This window comes from Paramormyrops kingsleyae, chromosome 17, assembly GCF_048594095.1.
Source record: "Paramormyrops kingsleyae isolate MSU_618 chromosome 17, PKINGS_0.4, whole genome shotgun sequence".
Classification (NCBI taxonomy): Eukaryota; Metazoa; Chordata; class Actinopteri; order Osteoglossiformes; family Mormyridae; genus Paramormyrops; species Paramormyrops kingsleyae.
Genome location: NC_132813.1, coordinates 13,950,662 through 13,964,406, shown reverse-complemented (window position 1 = coordinate 13,964,406; position 13,745 = coordinate 13,950,662). Strand labels below are relative to the sequence as shown.

At 44.2% G+C, this 13,745-nt stretch overlaps 2 protein-coding genes across 4 annotated transcripts; both read right to left on the bottom strand.

Annotated features, from left to right (window-relative positions):
- Positions 1 to 751: 751 nt before the first annotated feature.
- Positions 752 to 5,525, bottom strand: LOC111841474 (cytochrome P450 2C20-like). Its single transcript, XM_023807223.2, has 9 exons — positions 4,698 to 5,525; positions 3,863 to 4,025; positions 3,597 to 3,746; positions 3,263 to 3,423; positions 2,920 to 3,096; positions 2,657 to 2,798; positions 2,382 to 2,569; positions 1,871 to 2,012; positions 752 to 1,335 (listed from the first exon to the last, which is right to left on the bottom strand). The coding sequence occupies exons 1-9, from the start codon at positions 4,869 to 4,871 to the stop codon at positions 1,154 to 1,156; spliced, it is 1,479 nt and encodes a 492-aa protein (XP_023662991.1). The 5' UTR covers positions 4,872 to 5,525; the 3' UTR covers positions 752 to 1,153.
- A 3,284-nt stretch (positions 5,526 to 8,809) lies between these two features.
- On the bottom strand, positions 8,810 to 13,662 carry LOC111841479 (uncharacterized). Of its 3 annotated transcripts, none has more exons than XM_072701324.1 (6): positions 13,542 to 13,662; positions 11,131 to 11,868; positions 10,350 to 10,608; positions 10,146 to 10,179; positions 9,626 to 9,791; positions 8,810 to 9,365 (listed from the first exon to the last, which is right to left on the bottom strand). In XM_072701324.1, the coding sequence occupies exons 2-6, from the start codon at positions 11,384 to 11,386 to the stop codon at positions 9,028 to 9,030; spliced, it is 1,053 nt and encodes a 350-aa protein (XP_072557425.1). In that variant the 5' UTR covers positions 11,387 to 11,868; positions 13,542 to 13,662; the 3' UTR covers positions 8,810 to 9,027. The 3 variants fall into 3 exon arrangements, with proteins under 3 accessions (XP_072557425.1, XP_023662998.2, XP_023662999.2); XM_023807230.2 differs by having other exon boundaries at positions 13,515 to 13,559; XM_023807231.2 differs by lacking the exon at positions 13,542 to 13,662 and adding an exon at positions 12,090 to 12,368.
- Between the last annotated feature and the right edge of the window lie 83 nt (positions 13,663 to 13,745).

The window sequence follows — 13,745 nt, the reverse complement described above, 5'->3', positions numbered from 1 at the left end:
GCTTAAAAAAATAAGAACAGCACCAGATCCTGCACAAGACCCATCAGAACCTCATCTATCCCCTGCAATATTGTACTCTGCAAGATTCCATTATCTTTGTTCTGGAGCAATGTTTAATGCCATAACTTCCTTTAATCCATCCATCTTCTATAACCACTTATCCTATGCCGGGTTGTGGGGGCTTGGAGCCTATGGACACAAGGCAGAGAATAACCCAGGATGGGGTGCAAACCCAACACACAGCACACACACCATTTGGCAAGTCCATTTTATCTTAGTATGTTTCATACGGTGGACCCACCATGACATGGGGAGAACATGCAGCTCCACACACAGATCCATGGTAGAGACTTTATCGCCAGTCCCAGAGGTGTGAGATAACAGTGCTACCCACTGTCCCTCGCTTTCTTTTAATCCTCGTCTGGAATATCAATTTTCCCTTTTTCTCGCTAATGCAAACTGCAAGCCAGTGCGGAATACTGCTTATCTTCAGCAGGTAACCGATTTTGAAAGATTATTTGGGCAATACCTCAAGCAGTCAATAGGGGGAGGTAAGGAGGAGGTATTTTGTGGCAAATCACTAAAGCTGCAGATTTATTGTAGTACAGTTGAAGCTGTGAGACCCATTCACTTCTGCAGCAAGTGAATCCAAGCTGTGACAATTGATTTGGCAAAAGAAATGTATGAGTCATGGTGACCGATGCATTTGTTTAACAATTCACCACTCTTTTTGGTTAGAGAGGGAAAGCTCTCCAAGTGGAATACAGTTTAATAGAAATATAGGACAGACAGAGATGGGCAACAGGCAGGGACAACAGGCAGAATCAACAGGCAGCTAGACACAATCACAGCAACTTTATTATCAGCAAAACACCATTATGTAAATGAGCAAAACACCTTTAAGTACCTTTATGTAAATCAGCTTTGACAATACAGAATTTCAGACAGTGTGCTTTATAAATGCAGAGAAAAGTGAAAAGTGGCAGAGAGTTATGCAAGGACGCTGACTAACATATTCGTATTACATGTTGCATGGCTGTGGTTTGATCCAGTACCATAACTGATACCTTGATTTCCTGGCAATCCTCACTAGGACTGACAATGCCTGTCAGGCTTTCTTATTTCTCTAAAACACACGCATACCATCAAACGGTCACCGGGGGGTGGCAATGAGCTGATATTGTCTTGGAAGTCTACCAAAGCTACTATACTCAGGGGTGGGGTCCAGGCTGTCAGGCCCCCCAGGGCAGGAGAAGGTGAAGTTCTGCAGTAAGGACACCAGGAACAGGAAGAGCTCCATCCTTGCCAAGGACTCCCCAACACAGGCCCGCTTACCTAAGACAGAAGATGAGACCTCGGCATTTCCTGACCAATCTGTATATATCACCATTCAGTCCGGAAAAGATGACTGAGGATGGAGGAAGGATCTTTCCCAGGTTAAGTTCGACTTTCTCATTTTTGTAAATGTGTATTTTCTCCAATACAGTTTGTTTAGGTCCAAACATACTGAAACTCATGGAAAGGTCTGATGATTTTCTGCTCTGTGTGTTATTGGCTCCAAGTTACTGTAATTTGAGTTGTTGGCTTTGCCTGAAACAGCTACATTTAACAGGGTTGGTGTTGCTCAGAATGTTGTATCTGCATTTCTACAGTTCAATGGCAAAATTCCCCTAAAATCATATATGTGAACTTCTAGTGGTTGAAGACAACAATTACTTAAAAAAATATTTCATTTAGCGATACTTAAGAGGAATTTTTTAATATATGAAGAAATCTGAATTTATGCATGAATTTGTAGGAGAGCACATGGAAATGACAGACATTGAATCTAACGTTTTGCGTTCAGAAGTATGTCAGACTCATCACCTACCAGCAGAGAAGACCATGAAAGCTGGATTTTTCTTGAAGTTTCCATTGTGATCCAAGAAGTGTCCAGGCTTAAAATCCCATGGGGACGCCCATTGGGAGTCGTCTCTCAACACAGAGTGCAGGAAAGGAATTATAATTGTCCCCTGGAGGACACAGGAATGGTGGTTAATATTGAGGATGGGGGGTGTGTTATGATATGTGTGATATTTCAACCTTTCCCTGGTTCCTCTACCGTTATGATATTTATAGCAGTATCTCAATGTGAATATGTGGGTAACTGTAAGGTATAAGAGACATACAGCCAGTATGTTACTACACTCCAAGTACCTTACCATACTCCCAATGCCTTACCATACACCCAGTACCTTACCAAACTCCCAATACTTTACCATACACCCAGTACCTTACCACACTCCGAGTACCTTACCATACTCCAAATGCCTTACCATACACCCAGTACCTTACCATATACCCAGTACCATAATCCCTGTACTTTTCCATACTCCTCGTACCTTAGGAATGGTGTAGCCTCTGAAGGAAATGTCCCATGTTGCATAATGGGGAACACTGAATGGCACTATATCCAGGAACCGCTGCACCTCATGTATCACAGCATCGGTGAAGGGGAGGGACTTCCTGTCATCCATCATTGGACAACGGTCCCTTCCAATGACTGTGTCTATCTCAAGTTGGGCCTGTTCTACAAAGTTGGAAGATGCAGTAAGCAAATGCTTGAACATAAGTGTGTTAAATGTGACTCTTTGAATGGTATTACTGGGACCCCTACCCTGTATGTCTGGGTGCTTTATAAGCAACATTAGAGCATATCTGAGGGTTGTGCTGGTGGTTTCAGTTCCAGCCAAGAAGAGGTTGAGCACTGTGTATACCATGTTGTTATACTGGAACTCAGAGGATGGGTTGTCCTTCTCCTGTTAGCATGTGGGAAAACGGACAGTTGAAGGATGTAACAAGTGGTTGTATTTTATGATCTGTGTTATGGAGGATGTCATGCACTCTCTGGTCTGTGCATGGTAGGCATGAAGACAGTACCTGGTTGAGTCTTGTTAAGAAACAATCGATGAAGTCCCTTGGGCAGTCAGGAGTCAGGGTCTCCTGATGTTTGTGAATTTTCTCGTTGGCAGAAGCCAAAAGTTCATCAATATCTGCCAAGATTTTATTGTGACGCCCTGGCAGGTGATCCATGAACCAAGGAAAAGTGTTACAAAACTGTGGAAATGAAGAGAAATTCCATTGCTTAAATACTGTATGTGGCACACTGACCAAAAGCTATTTGCTGTCCCACTTATGTACCTCTTAGCATCTGAATCGATGTAATACATATTGAATTCTTGGATCAAAGAAAAACTCGGGGATGGGGACGGGGATGTGTCACCTGTCCCCAGGGACTGCTGATGAACTGCAGAGTCTGGTTGGTGATGCTGAGAAGGCGATGAAAGGCATCATCTTTGTACTCAAACCGCTGGCCAAACACCAATGAGCAGATGACGTTGGACACGGCCTGGCTCAGGACGAAGGTGGGATTACATGGGGCAGCTGGTTCAGGGAAGGATGAGAAGAACAGCATTAAGAATCAGAACCAAATAAGGGAGAAAGAGCGGAAAACTCAATGTCAGGATTTGGAATTATCAGCCACCCTTCAGTCTGCAAACCATTGTCACCCATCACTCCACACATCTTCCACCCAAACACTTCCCTCCCCAACGCACAGTTTGTACTGGCCAGGCTGTCTACTAGGTGTTTGCTCTCCTCCTGAATCCATTCCTCCATCCTTTTTCGTCCCATGCCGAAGTCCCTGAGCGTGCTCAGCGTAAAACGTCTCAGCTGACGCCAGCGATGCCCATTACTGATCACCAAACCTAACAGAATAATAACCCATAATCTTTCAGAACACAGGCAAATCCATAACAGAGACCATATCAGCTAGTCATCATTGTCCTCTTAAATGAACTTCAGTTTCACATATGGTGATTACCATAGCCTTTTGTTATTTTTTGAAAGATCGGCAAGGGGGCTCGGCCAGTGAAGTCTTCAGCTTGGTCCACCAAAGCCTCCTTCACAGTTTCATATCCCACCAAAACTACACAACGCTGAGGACCGACGTAAACCGTCATCACCGGGCCATGACTTTTACTGAGCTGAAAAACAAGAGTGAAGCACCTCAGGGATGACCCTAAAGAAAAACGGAATGGTATAATTTGCTGATTAGGGAGTACAAGATGTTAGTGACGATATGGGACAAATTTTTAGAGAATTTTTTTTCCAAGAGCTGACCCCCCCCCCCCGCCCCCAAAAAAATAGAGTCTAGAGCCACCTCTGGTGAGGATATCATTCTTTGTCATAATGGTTTGTTCAGAGAAAAAGGAGAGTGTAAATGCAGAAACTCTCATACACACACGTTCTGGTCAACAGCATTTCCACCAAGAAAGCTCATTTACTGCTGGTAAGATTGTCAACCTGGCTTTGCACTTAACCAGTATTTAAAACCTGCAATAAATGGACACTAGATTGCTGAAGATCAACTTAAAAAAGGAAAACTAAAACATATGCAAAAGTAAAGCAGGAGTTCACAGATAAAGTCCAACAGACACAGTCGGTTTCAATCAATAGAATGGAACAAATTTACAGAATTTGGACGGTCTGGCCAGTTAATAGGTAAACAATTCACTGATATGTACTCAAGGGCTGTGGAGTATTTACCTAGAACAAAGTATTAGTGAATAAGAAACTCTGCAGACATGGCTCTTAAAAACAAAGTGTTAGAATGAGCATATCATGTAGGTCTGCTCATGTTCTCTGCATAGTCTCACCTTGAGGATACTCTTGAAAGGAGCATTTCTGTCCAGCTGCATTAGGTTCCCCAGCAGAGGCAGTGGTTTGGGGCCTGGTGGGAGATTAACATCCTTATGGCGCCACCCCCAGCTGAAAAGCAGCACCAGAACCAGCACGAGGCCAGCTAGAACCAGGGTAGCGGAGATCTCCATTTTCTTCTCTCTCTGTAGCAACACAATCACTGCACTAACTGCTATCCTTCTTGAGATATTTCTTCTTTTCTTCCTTCTGCTCCTTTTATTTTATTCCTTTGCTGTTGTTTATGTGGCTCACTGTAGCCTAACCCGGGTTTGTTTGTTTTTTTGTCTGAAGTTGAGGGAGGAGTTTGAAGCAGGGCAGAGTTTGAACGTCATTAGATGTCCATTGTCTTCTTTCATCCCATCAACAAAGACAGTACCTGAATTTCAGTTTTCCCTTCTCTATTCCTCTTGTGTCTTCTTTTCATACTTGCCTGCAGCAGAAGTTGTATTTATTTGCTGTCATTGCAGGTATGTATATGAGGTGGGTGGAGACTAACGTTATGCAGGGCAGAGTTGAACCACAAGCTCCTTGTGACATTTTACCCGGAGTATGCACCTGTTATCTTATGTTTTCGTTATCCAAAGGTAAAATAAACAGTCTGATCACCAGTCCCTCTCATCATAAAACAAACACACAGAAAGGAGATGGTGTTGCTCTGTTTCTATTCATTCACAAACACCAGGCACACGTTGACAAACAACAAATACACTACAAGGCGACTTTCAATGGTCAAGGATTTATATTTGTCATTGTGCGAATCATTTACACAACTACAGCGAAATATATTGAGGCGTCAGGCAGACTAAGGCATGGCAGGAGCAGAGATGGACACTTGCTTGCCAGAAAAAACATGCTCTTTATTAGTAGTCTTGAAAAGGACTACGTCAGGCACCCAAGGAGCACCAAGCCAAATATAACCAGGGAGAGTCAGGGAGGTTAGACACTGGACATTAAAATACACACGGTGGGAGATGTATACACAGCTAAGGACACATGAGGATCGTACAGGGTGCACAAGAGACATGGTCAAACACATGCGCGAAAACAGGGAATGTAAACATTAACATTAACAACAACAATACAAGGGCTATTTACAACTTGTACGCGGGGCATGCTGGGACATGCGCCCCGCCGGTGCTACAATATTATTACGGAGGCTGGTAGTTTAACACACATATTATACATACCAATTAACCCAGTATTAAGTGCTATAGAAACTATGAACTATATATATATATATACACAAACTTTTTGTCAACAGCCATAGCACCAGACGAGGTCATCCATCTGAAACTATGCAGGTTTGGGCCTGGCCAACCTTGCATGCACACTTTTGGACTGTGGGAGGAAACCGGAGCCCCCGGTGGAAACCCACACGAACACAGGGAGAGCATGCAAACTCCACACAGAAAGGTCCTACGCCCAGCCAGGGGACTGAACTCAGAACCTTCTTACTGTGAGGCAGCAGTAATAACCACTGCACCACCCAAAAATAGAAATAGAAATTTTATACATAATTTTGTCTGATTACAGTACACCAGATCATCATAAATTAATCCCACTGTGCAATATTCACGGAATATGAAATATGCAATACACATCCACCAAAATCCATACCCATACAAGCATGAGTGCTGAAATGAGCCAGACATTACTGATTACCCCCGATAGATGTTTGTAATTGACAGCCATAATGCTGAAACAGGTATTACACAATTGTGTTGTGGTACTGAGAACTCCTGAGTCATCGTGACTCCAATCCTGAAGGACTTTGAGTGGCAGGACAGCAAGGTTACCAGTATCAAAAGCGCCAAATGAATTGGACAGACCAATAAGCAATCTGGCAGAGCGAACTGAACCGGAATCCTGCAATTTATCCTACAGCAATAGCAACCATCTCCTCAATCATCCCAGCTGAGCTGACTTTTTCTGAACAGGGTAAAAACAAAGCGTGTAGGGCCAGCTGTCTACTAGGTATCTGCTCTCCTCCTGAATCCATTCCCCCAACAAACCCTGTTAGTGATGGTCAGACCTCACAGGAAACAAGAGGAACTCAAGAGTGGTTCTCTTATAGTCTGTACCTCACACAAATCCATGCCAATAGTTCTCTTCTCCTACAATTTAACAGTATATTTTTGGTCACAGATTAATGATATACCCTGTGAGAAAACTGAACAGATCATTTTCTAAATATGAGGCACAGACAGCGTTAAGAGCAAAAAGTAAAGGAGGCGTGGGATTAATGTGACCTTCCACTCATCAACTGATTAAACCTGCTTCCCACAGGTCATGGTGTGGCTCACTTCAGGTTAACCCTGGTCATTACTGGCAGCAGATGATAATCCCACTAGTCCAGGCTTCATTCAGTGAGATCAGTAAATCCTCAGCTTGGTCCACCAAGGCCTCTTTGAGAGCTTCATAGCCCACCAGAACCACACAACGCTGAGGACCGACGTACACAGTCATCAACAGGCCATAACCATTTACTGAACTGACAAAGAAGAATGATGCACATGTGAGAACACCGTTCACACCAGAATGGGTTAGAACCATAACTTTACAGCAGAAACCAGTACAAAACCTATATAGTGGGAATTCATTGTCTATTATTATTAACTGGAAAGATGCACCAGAAACCAGTTTTCGTCTTGGGCAACGAGATGGAATAGATTAAAGGTAAAGTTAACATCGGAGATCCATAACTTACACCAAACTGCACAAGCAGGACTTATTCGAGTCTCACCTTGAGGATACTCTTGAAGGGAGCATTTCTGTCCAGCTGCATTAGGTTCCCCAGCAGGGGCAGTGGTTTGGGGCCTGGTGGGAGATTAACATCCTTACAGCGCCACCCCCAGCTAAAAAGCAGCACCAGAACCAGCACGAGGCCAGCTAGAACCAGGGTAGTGGAGACCTCCATTAACATGTCTCTCTCTCTGCAGTTAGAGCACCACCCAGCCCACAGCTTTCCTTATTTATACGTTTTCCCCTTTCACCTTAATTTCCCTGCTTCTTCTTTTGCTACTGCTTGTGTAGCTTCCTGCAGCGATTCCTCTGTTGTTCTGTTTTTACCTCCAGGAGAGGGAGGAGACTCAGACAGGTCAGAGTTGAACTAATGACTCTTCTCTTCACGTATAATTCTATACAGCTTCTTTCTGTTCTGGCCCTTCAGTCAAAATATACAAAACAAGAATGGCGGTTTTGGAATGTGAAATATTGTACCAGAAAACAAAATGTGCTGTTTTTTCCAGTTGTGTGCTGAATAGTAAAATTGTGAAATGTATTAGATTAGTATTGCTGCAGTTTACATATAAATAAAATGCTATACATCTCCCCAGATGTTTTTATTTGCTGACAACAATTTTACAAAAAGTAAAATAAAATACATTTTGCTTTGTTGACTTTTCATGCTGTAAGGTTTGCCTGATTTCTTTCTTAAAACACCCATGAAGCTGATTTTGGGCTAATATCTGTGATATGTGATCAGGGGCGACGTAAGGGGGAGGAAAGCTAGGACGATTCCAAGGGCCCCTGAGTGACAGGGGCCCTAAAAAATTAGGAAAATAACTGGATTGGTTTGGACTGGGGGGCCTAATATGATATGCTTTCATGGGGCCCAAAATCTCTAGCAACGCCCCTGTGTGATCTGTCATGAAAGTTGAAAGCAGAATCATCAGCTTCAGAGGCATTATTTTTCCAACATAACTTATATAAGACAGATAAATCCTCTGCTGACTGATAGTTCTGTATTTGGTGGATTTTCAGCTGGTCTTTCACATTCCATCTGGGCTAGCAGACGAAGGCTGTGCTGCTCTGTGCATGTGGAGATGAAGGAGTCATTATTATCTGAAACAGGGCCGCTTTTATAATCCCGTAGGATTAACTACCAAGCACATCCGGGCATCGCGGCTTTGCCCTGTGCTACTATGCTACTATACTGCGACTGGCTGTAGAGGAAACAAACAAGCCCTATCATTTGCAACATGTTGTGAGACCCACACAGACTCTGAGGTCAGTCACGATGCATTGGTGCAGTTTCCCAAAAAAATGTAAAATAGCAGACAGACAAATATTCAGAGCAACAGCAGTCTTTATTTGAAAACTCATCTCTGTTATGTTTCAAGCTGACTGGAGCAGTAAAGCAATAAAAATCAGGGAAAACAAGGCTGTTATATATCAATAAATAACGTGCTTATGGTAAGTACTGTATTTGAGGATTTGATCAATTGATCTTAACTGTAGGGGTCGATAGGAGAGGAAAGTCTTTGGATTTAACCTCATTTTTGTTTTCTAGAAGGCAAATCCCCCACAGTCAAAGGTGTCGAAGTCAGAGTCGCCCTCGAAGTCGAAGCTGTGGATGTTCGGGGAGTCGACAGCATGGTGCTCTCCCGCCCTCCCTAATCCCGAAAGCTCTCTGGAGGGATTCGAGTCTGCTGATCTGACGTTATGAGATGGGGGACACAAAGAGCCGAGGTAGCCCAGCGCGGAGGACACTGCCGCCCCTCCCATTAGTAGACAGACCGCTCTCACCGCTCGCGCATCGCTGCTGTTTCCGTGCCGAAGGCAGTCAGGAGAACGTGGGGGTGGAGCCACAGGTCCACTCTGCACTGCCCGCTGGGAGATGGTGCCTGTGGTGTAGAAACAGGAAGTTCACAAACAGGAAGCTCACAAACAGGAAGTTCACAAACAGGAAGTTCACAAACAGGAAGTTCCCGGCAGGCAGCACAATGACAACCACAGACAGGAAAGCCATTGGTGGGAAGTTACTTAGCAACGGTTACAAAAGGATGTGCACACAGACGGAAAGAACTCTGGGAGATCAAGAATTAGGAAGAATCACACTTTAATGGGGTTATAAAATCTATTATTATCCATAGAGACTGACTACCTTTCCCCCTCCTGAGAGACTGGTAGTAGGAGGTGTTGTCCTTCTCACTGAGCAAGGCGGCTGGGGTTTCCCCTTCTCTGAACTGGGACGATACAGGGTCTCCATCCATGATGGAAGTGGTCAGGCTAGGCTGTCTTTTGCAGGATGGCCCATTGGAAGCTACACCCTAAATCAAACGACGGAGATGTACTGCCATCTGGTGGAGGACTGGTGAATTGGCGTGTCTCTAACGTCAACCTGTCCTAACTTGACCAGTCACAAATGTCTTTTATAAACAGCTCACCTACTTTCTGCATATCTGTCACCCTTTAAATAAACTTCCCTCCACAATAACAGGTACCAGACTGAGGATGCCGCCGCCCTGTTGTCTAATGCTCCGCTGAGTCTGTCTGAATCAGAGCATAAGTCTACATGGAAATGTCAAGGCATCATCTCCTGGAGTCTCCTGGTGGTGAAGTGCGCCCCACGCTGGCCATCAGTATATTACAGCTCTCTGAAGGTGTAATAGGTTACAGCTCACCTGTCTCACTCTCCTCAGCATATTCAGCCACTGGCTGCAAAGAGGGATAAATAGAAGGTTAACAGCTTCCGGATTGGCTCGTGAAATTAAAACAGCGAAGGCTGCAGAGACGCAAACGGGAGAGTACATTTTAAAAAGCGCAGCCTAGATGTTTACATGCTGCGCTGCATCGCCCCCCCCCCCCCCCCGGATGTAAACGCTCACCTGCAGTCGTTGGCATTTTCTGCCAGCAGCAACAGGAATTTGTCCTGAGTGAGGATCAGCGCCAGGCAGCACTCTCTGCGGCCTCCCGGGGGGAGGCGGGGCAGGTCCAGGATCTCCCTGCCTTCAGCGATGAGCAGGCAGTCCTTCGACAGAGACACCACCTGGTTCGGAGGTGAATCTGCATCACGACACACCAGCAGGTTTCCCTGGGCAGTCAGCACCAGGTACTTCTCCTTCCACTGCTTAAACACGAAGCCCCCTGGGGAAGCAGGAGGGAATCGATCAGAGAGGGTTTCGGGGGCGGGGGGGTTGTTGGGGTGAAAGGGGTAAACCCAGGGTGCGGGATTAAGACATGCATCTGCATATTCAGCTCTGACAGCTGAAAGAGAATGTCACAAAGGGCAAATCAAATAGTCTGGGGTTCGTACTGGAGATCCGGGTGAATTATTATACTTTCCAGTGTAACGTTTACCTCCCTCTTAACACAGAAGATGGGAAAACGATGGCATTTAGGCACCACGACTTAAATTGCACCCATCGCTGTTTACTTTGAGAGATATGAATAGGATTTGAAAGGTCGCTCTGTCACACTGGAGTACATTCAAGCATTCTTGCAATTTCAGAGATGATGCCAAGCAGATGGGTGGAGTTCTGTTGGCTCGGGTTCGAGTCACTGCAGCTCCGCCTAACTGACTAACAGCTGTATCACCAACGCACCCCGACAAAAGGAGAAAGAGTGATAAAGGAGGAGAGTAGGGTGATGGATGGACGACTGTCCTACCGTACTTCCTGAGGAAGCCAAAGTGTGTGCCCTTGGGATTCATGGTACACAGGAGTCTTCCACTCAAGAAGCAGAAGGGACTGGAGTGATCCCACTGCGCCTCTGTCCGAGATACTGTCCACGAGGGTGGGGGATTAATCCCAGTTACAGGAGGACACAGGCGACAACGAAGCCACGTGACACCAGGCTCATGGATGCCACAGTAATAATCATGATGAAAAAAATCTTGGAAGATTATCTGGATTTTCCCCACCATGCAACGCCCTCCCCCATTCCACACACTAATACTGTCTGCAAGTTAATAACCTTCTCTCTGGCTGGAGGGTGCATACAGTTCCTGTTCTGACAGCGCTTGTTGGAAAACAAGACTATAGATCTGAATATTATGGGCATACTTTTCCTTTTAGCTATTTGTATTAAGAAATCTATCCATCAAAGGGTATGACAGAGATCTTTCAATCAAAACAAGCGCATTTTAATAAAGGTGCCATAGCTTAGATCCACCACACAGGGGCGACAGCTCCTTATTAGAAGATTTTACGTAAAAGGAATTTGCTTGTTTTTGTTCTTTGTTTCTCCTTCTCTTTCACTAAAGGTAACTCAGTTTCACTGGTCCGGGTAGACCAGCCAGTGAGTTGCATTCCTTAAAACGCCGCCGTCATGAACCTTAAACTCGCTTAGGATCCTCCCCTCAAATTTTCGCCCTCTTGGGGGCGGCAGTGTTCAGGTCTTTCCCACCTGTGGGAAAAAGAAAACGATTTGGGTCAACAGGTTTAGCATGTTGCTGAAACAATATGCCAGCTAAGATTTAAAATTCTGATAAAGACTCCATGATTCCCTGATCCGTTGCCATCAGCAGCACACTACCCCTCTGTCTGTCTGTTACAAACTCGGGGGAAAAATCCCCCCATCTTTTGTTGGGCTGCTCTTGATGGCAGTGAGCCCCCTCCCCAGCTCACCCTGTGTTTCAGTATGCCCATATCTGTGTGTGCTGCGTGAGGCCCATTTAACCAGCGCGTCTGAAAAGACGAGACATACAATGGGGTCTTTCTCAGTCTCACTCCATCTCTATTAAAGACCCTGGGAACTTACTCACTGTCCCTGCGCACATTTAAAGGGCCAGTGTAAACTCAACCCCAAAACAACATTATCTGTCCTGGTTGCGGAGAAGGGAAGTAATTGAAAGTCAACCACTGCAGAGATTAGTATGAATCCAGTGGCTTACAATTTGCAAAAGTTCCGTGTGTATAAATATAAATGTGTGCAATAGACCCGAGAACCTCGGAAGCCCTTGTTCAAACACCCGGACTAACCCAGTCCGCATTACGTGTTCTCCGTCTTGTTTGAACTTGCAGAGTGGCTAGACCTCATCTTATTAAGCTCATGAAAGGGAAACCATCACTGCCCCAGGCAAAAAAACATATGAAAAAGAAAATGTTAAAAGTATATCGCTCTAATCAGTGATTGTTTTCTTGAGGTTTATAATCGGTCATAGTCTGCTGTGTTACAGTACATGTATAACCAGAATGGGCTTAGAATCGAATATTTCCAATACAGTTTCGTTGAGTACATTTCCTGAAAGTGCTGTGATCATTTGATTATTTATTTATACATCGTTTGATGTCGATTTGATGTAAATGCCATGAATAAACTATTACCCTATATTATATTTCATGGTTGGCCTACTATATTATATTATAATAGCTCATTAAAGTTTTCAGGAATAGTAATATCAACTTTAAAATACTCAGAAAAAGACCCATAAACCGCACGACGACGAGCATTTATGTGTGTTTATTCATCTGTGCAGATTCAATGTAAAATTCACTGATTCCGTGATGTAGGTTGCTGCAATCAAAAATGTTCGGTAAAAAGAGGATTCTAGTAATAAATGTTTAAAACATTCGACTATTTAACATTTATATAAAAATGTGTAGGTCTATATTGATGTTAAATCGATTCCTTAAGCCATTTAATTGCGGAAATAATAATAATAAAAAATGTATACACTTCAGCACCCCCCCCTGTGAGAAAAGCATTAAGAAAACACGGGGGTGGGGGCAAAACAGAGATTGGGAGGTGCGCGGGAGGAGGGGGGAGAGAATGGAAGGAAGTTTGGAATTTGAGTCGTGGGGGGGGGGAGAGGGGGGAAAAGTTTGGAGGCAACAGTCGGAGATGTGAGAGGAAAGTTAGTCAAGGGAAAACAGCTCCATAAGAAAAAGGAGAAGACAGGAATACGGGACTGCAGAAACTACTGGAAGTTTTTCGGAGATAAAACAGATAAATAGCTGATCGATGTTACGATTTTTTAAAATCACTTTACTCGGTTTCACTTCTTATCGTATGTTACCGTGCGGTCTAAATAAGTTTTCTGCAATCAATACCTTTTCTGAAGACCAGTTCCCCCATACCTTGAATTTAACATGATGGACTACAATCTTCTGAACTTGATATAAACCCGTGTTTCTTTTATTATAAAGTGAGGGCGGGGAAATTGAAAAGAAAAAAAACTGGTTTTGAAACTGGCTTCTAAGAGCAGACCTGTAAACAATTTATGAAATAATACGACGTGCGCCCGTGAAGTTAGTGAACTTCGCCCTGGTCCCGGTCTGGCC

What these genes read in the sequence shown, in the direction of transcription:
- LOC111841474 (XM_023807223.2), bottom strand. Translation starts at nt 4,871, where the DNA reads ATGGAGATCTCCGCTACCCTGGTTCTAGCTGGCCTCGTGCTGGTTCTG. An exon ending in CTTTCAAGAGTATCCTCAAG is followed by an intron (nt 4,026 to 4,697) that starts GTGAGACTATGC and finishes CTTGTTTTTCAG; the next exon opens with CTCAGTAAAAGTCATGGCCC. An exon ending in TCAGCAGTCCCTGGGGACAG is followed by an intron (nt 3,097 to 3,262) that starts GTGACACATCCC and finishes TCATTTCCACAG; the next exon opens with TTTTGTAACACTTTTCCTTG.
- LOC111841479 (XM_072701324.1), bottom strand. Translation starts at nt 11,386, where the DNA reads ATGGTGGGGAAAATCCAGATAATCTTCCAAGATTTTTTTCATCATGAT. An exon ending in GAAAATGCCAACGACTGCAG is followed by an intron (nt 10,180 to 10,349) that starts GTGAGCGTTTAC and finishes CCCTCTTTGCAG; the next exon opens with CCAGTGGCTGAATATGCTGA. An exon ending in TGCTGAGGAGAGTGAGACAG is followed by an intron (nt 9,792 to 10,145) that starts GTGAGCTGTAAC and finishes CGTTTGATTTAG; the next exon opens with GGTGTAGCTTCCAATGGGCC.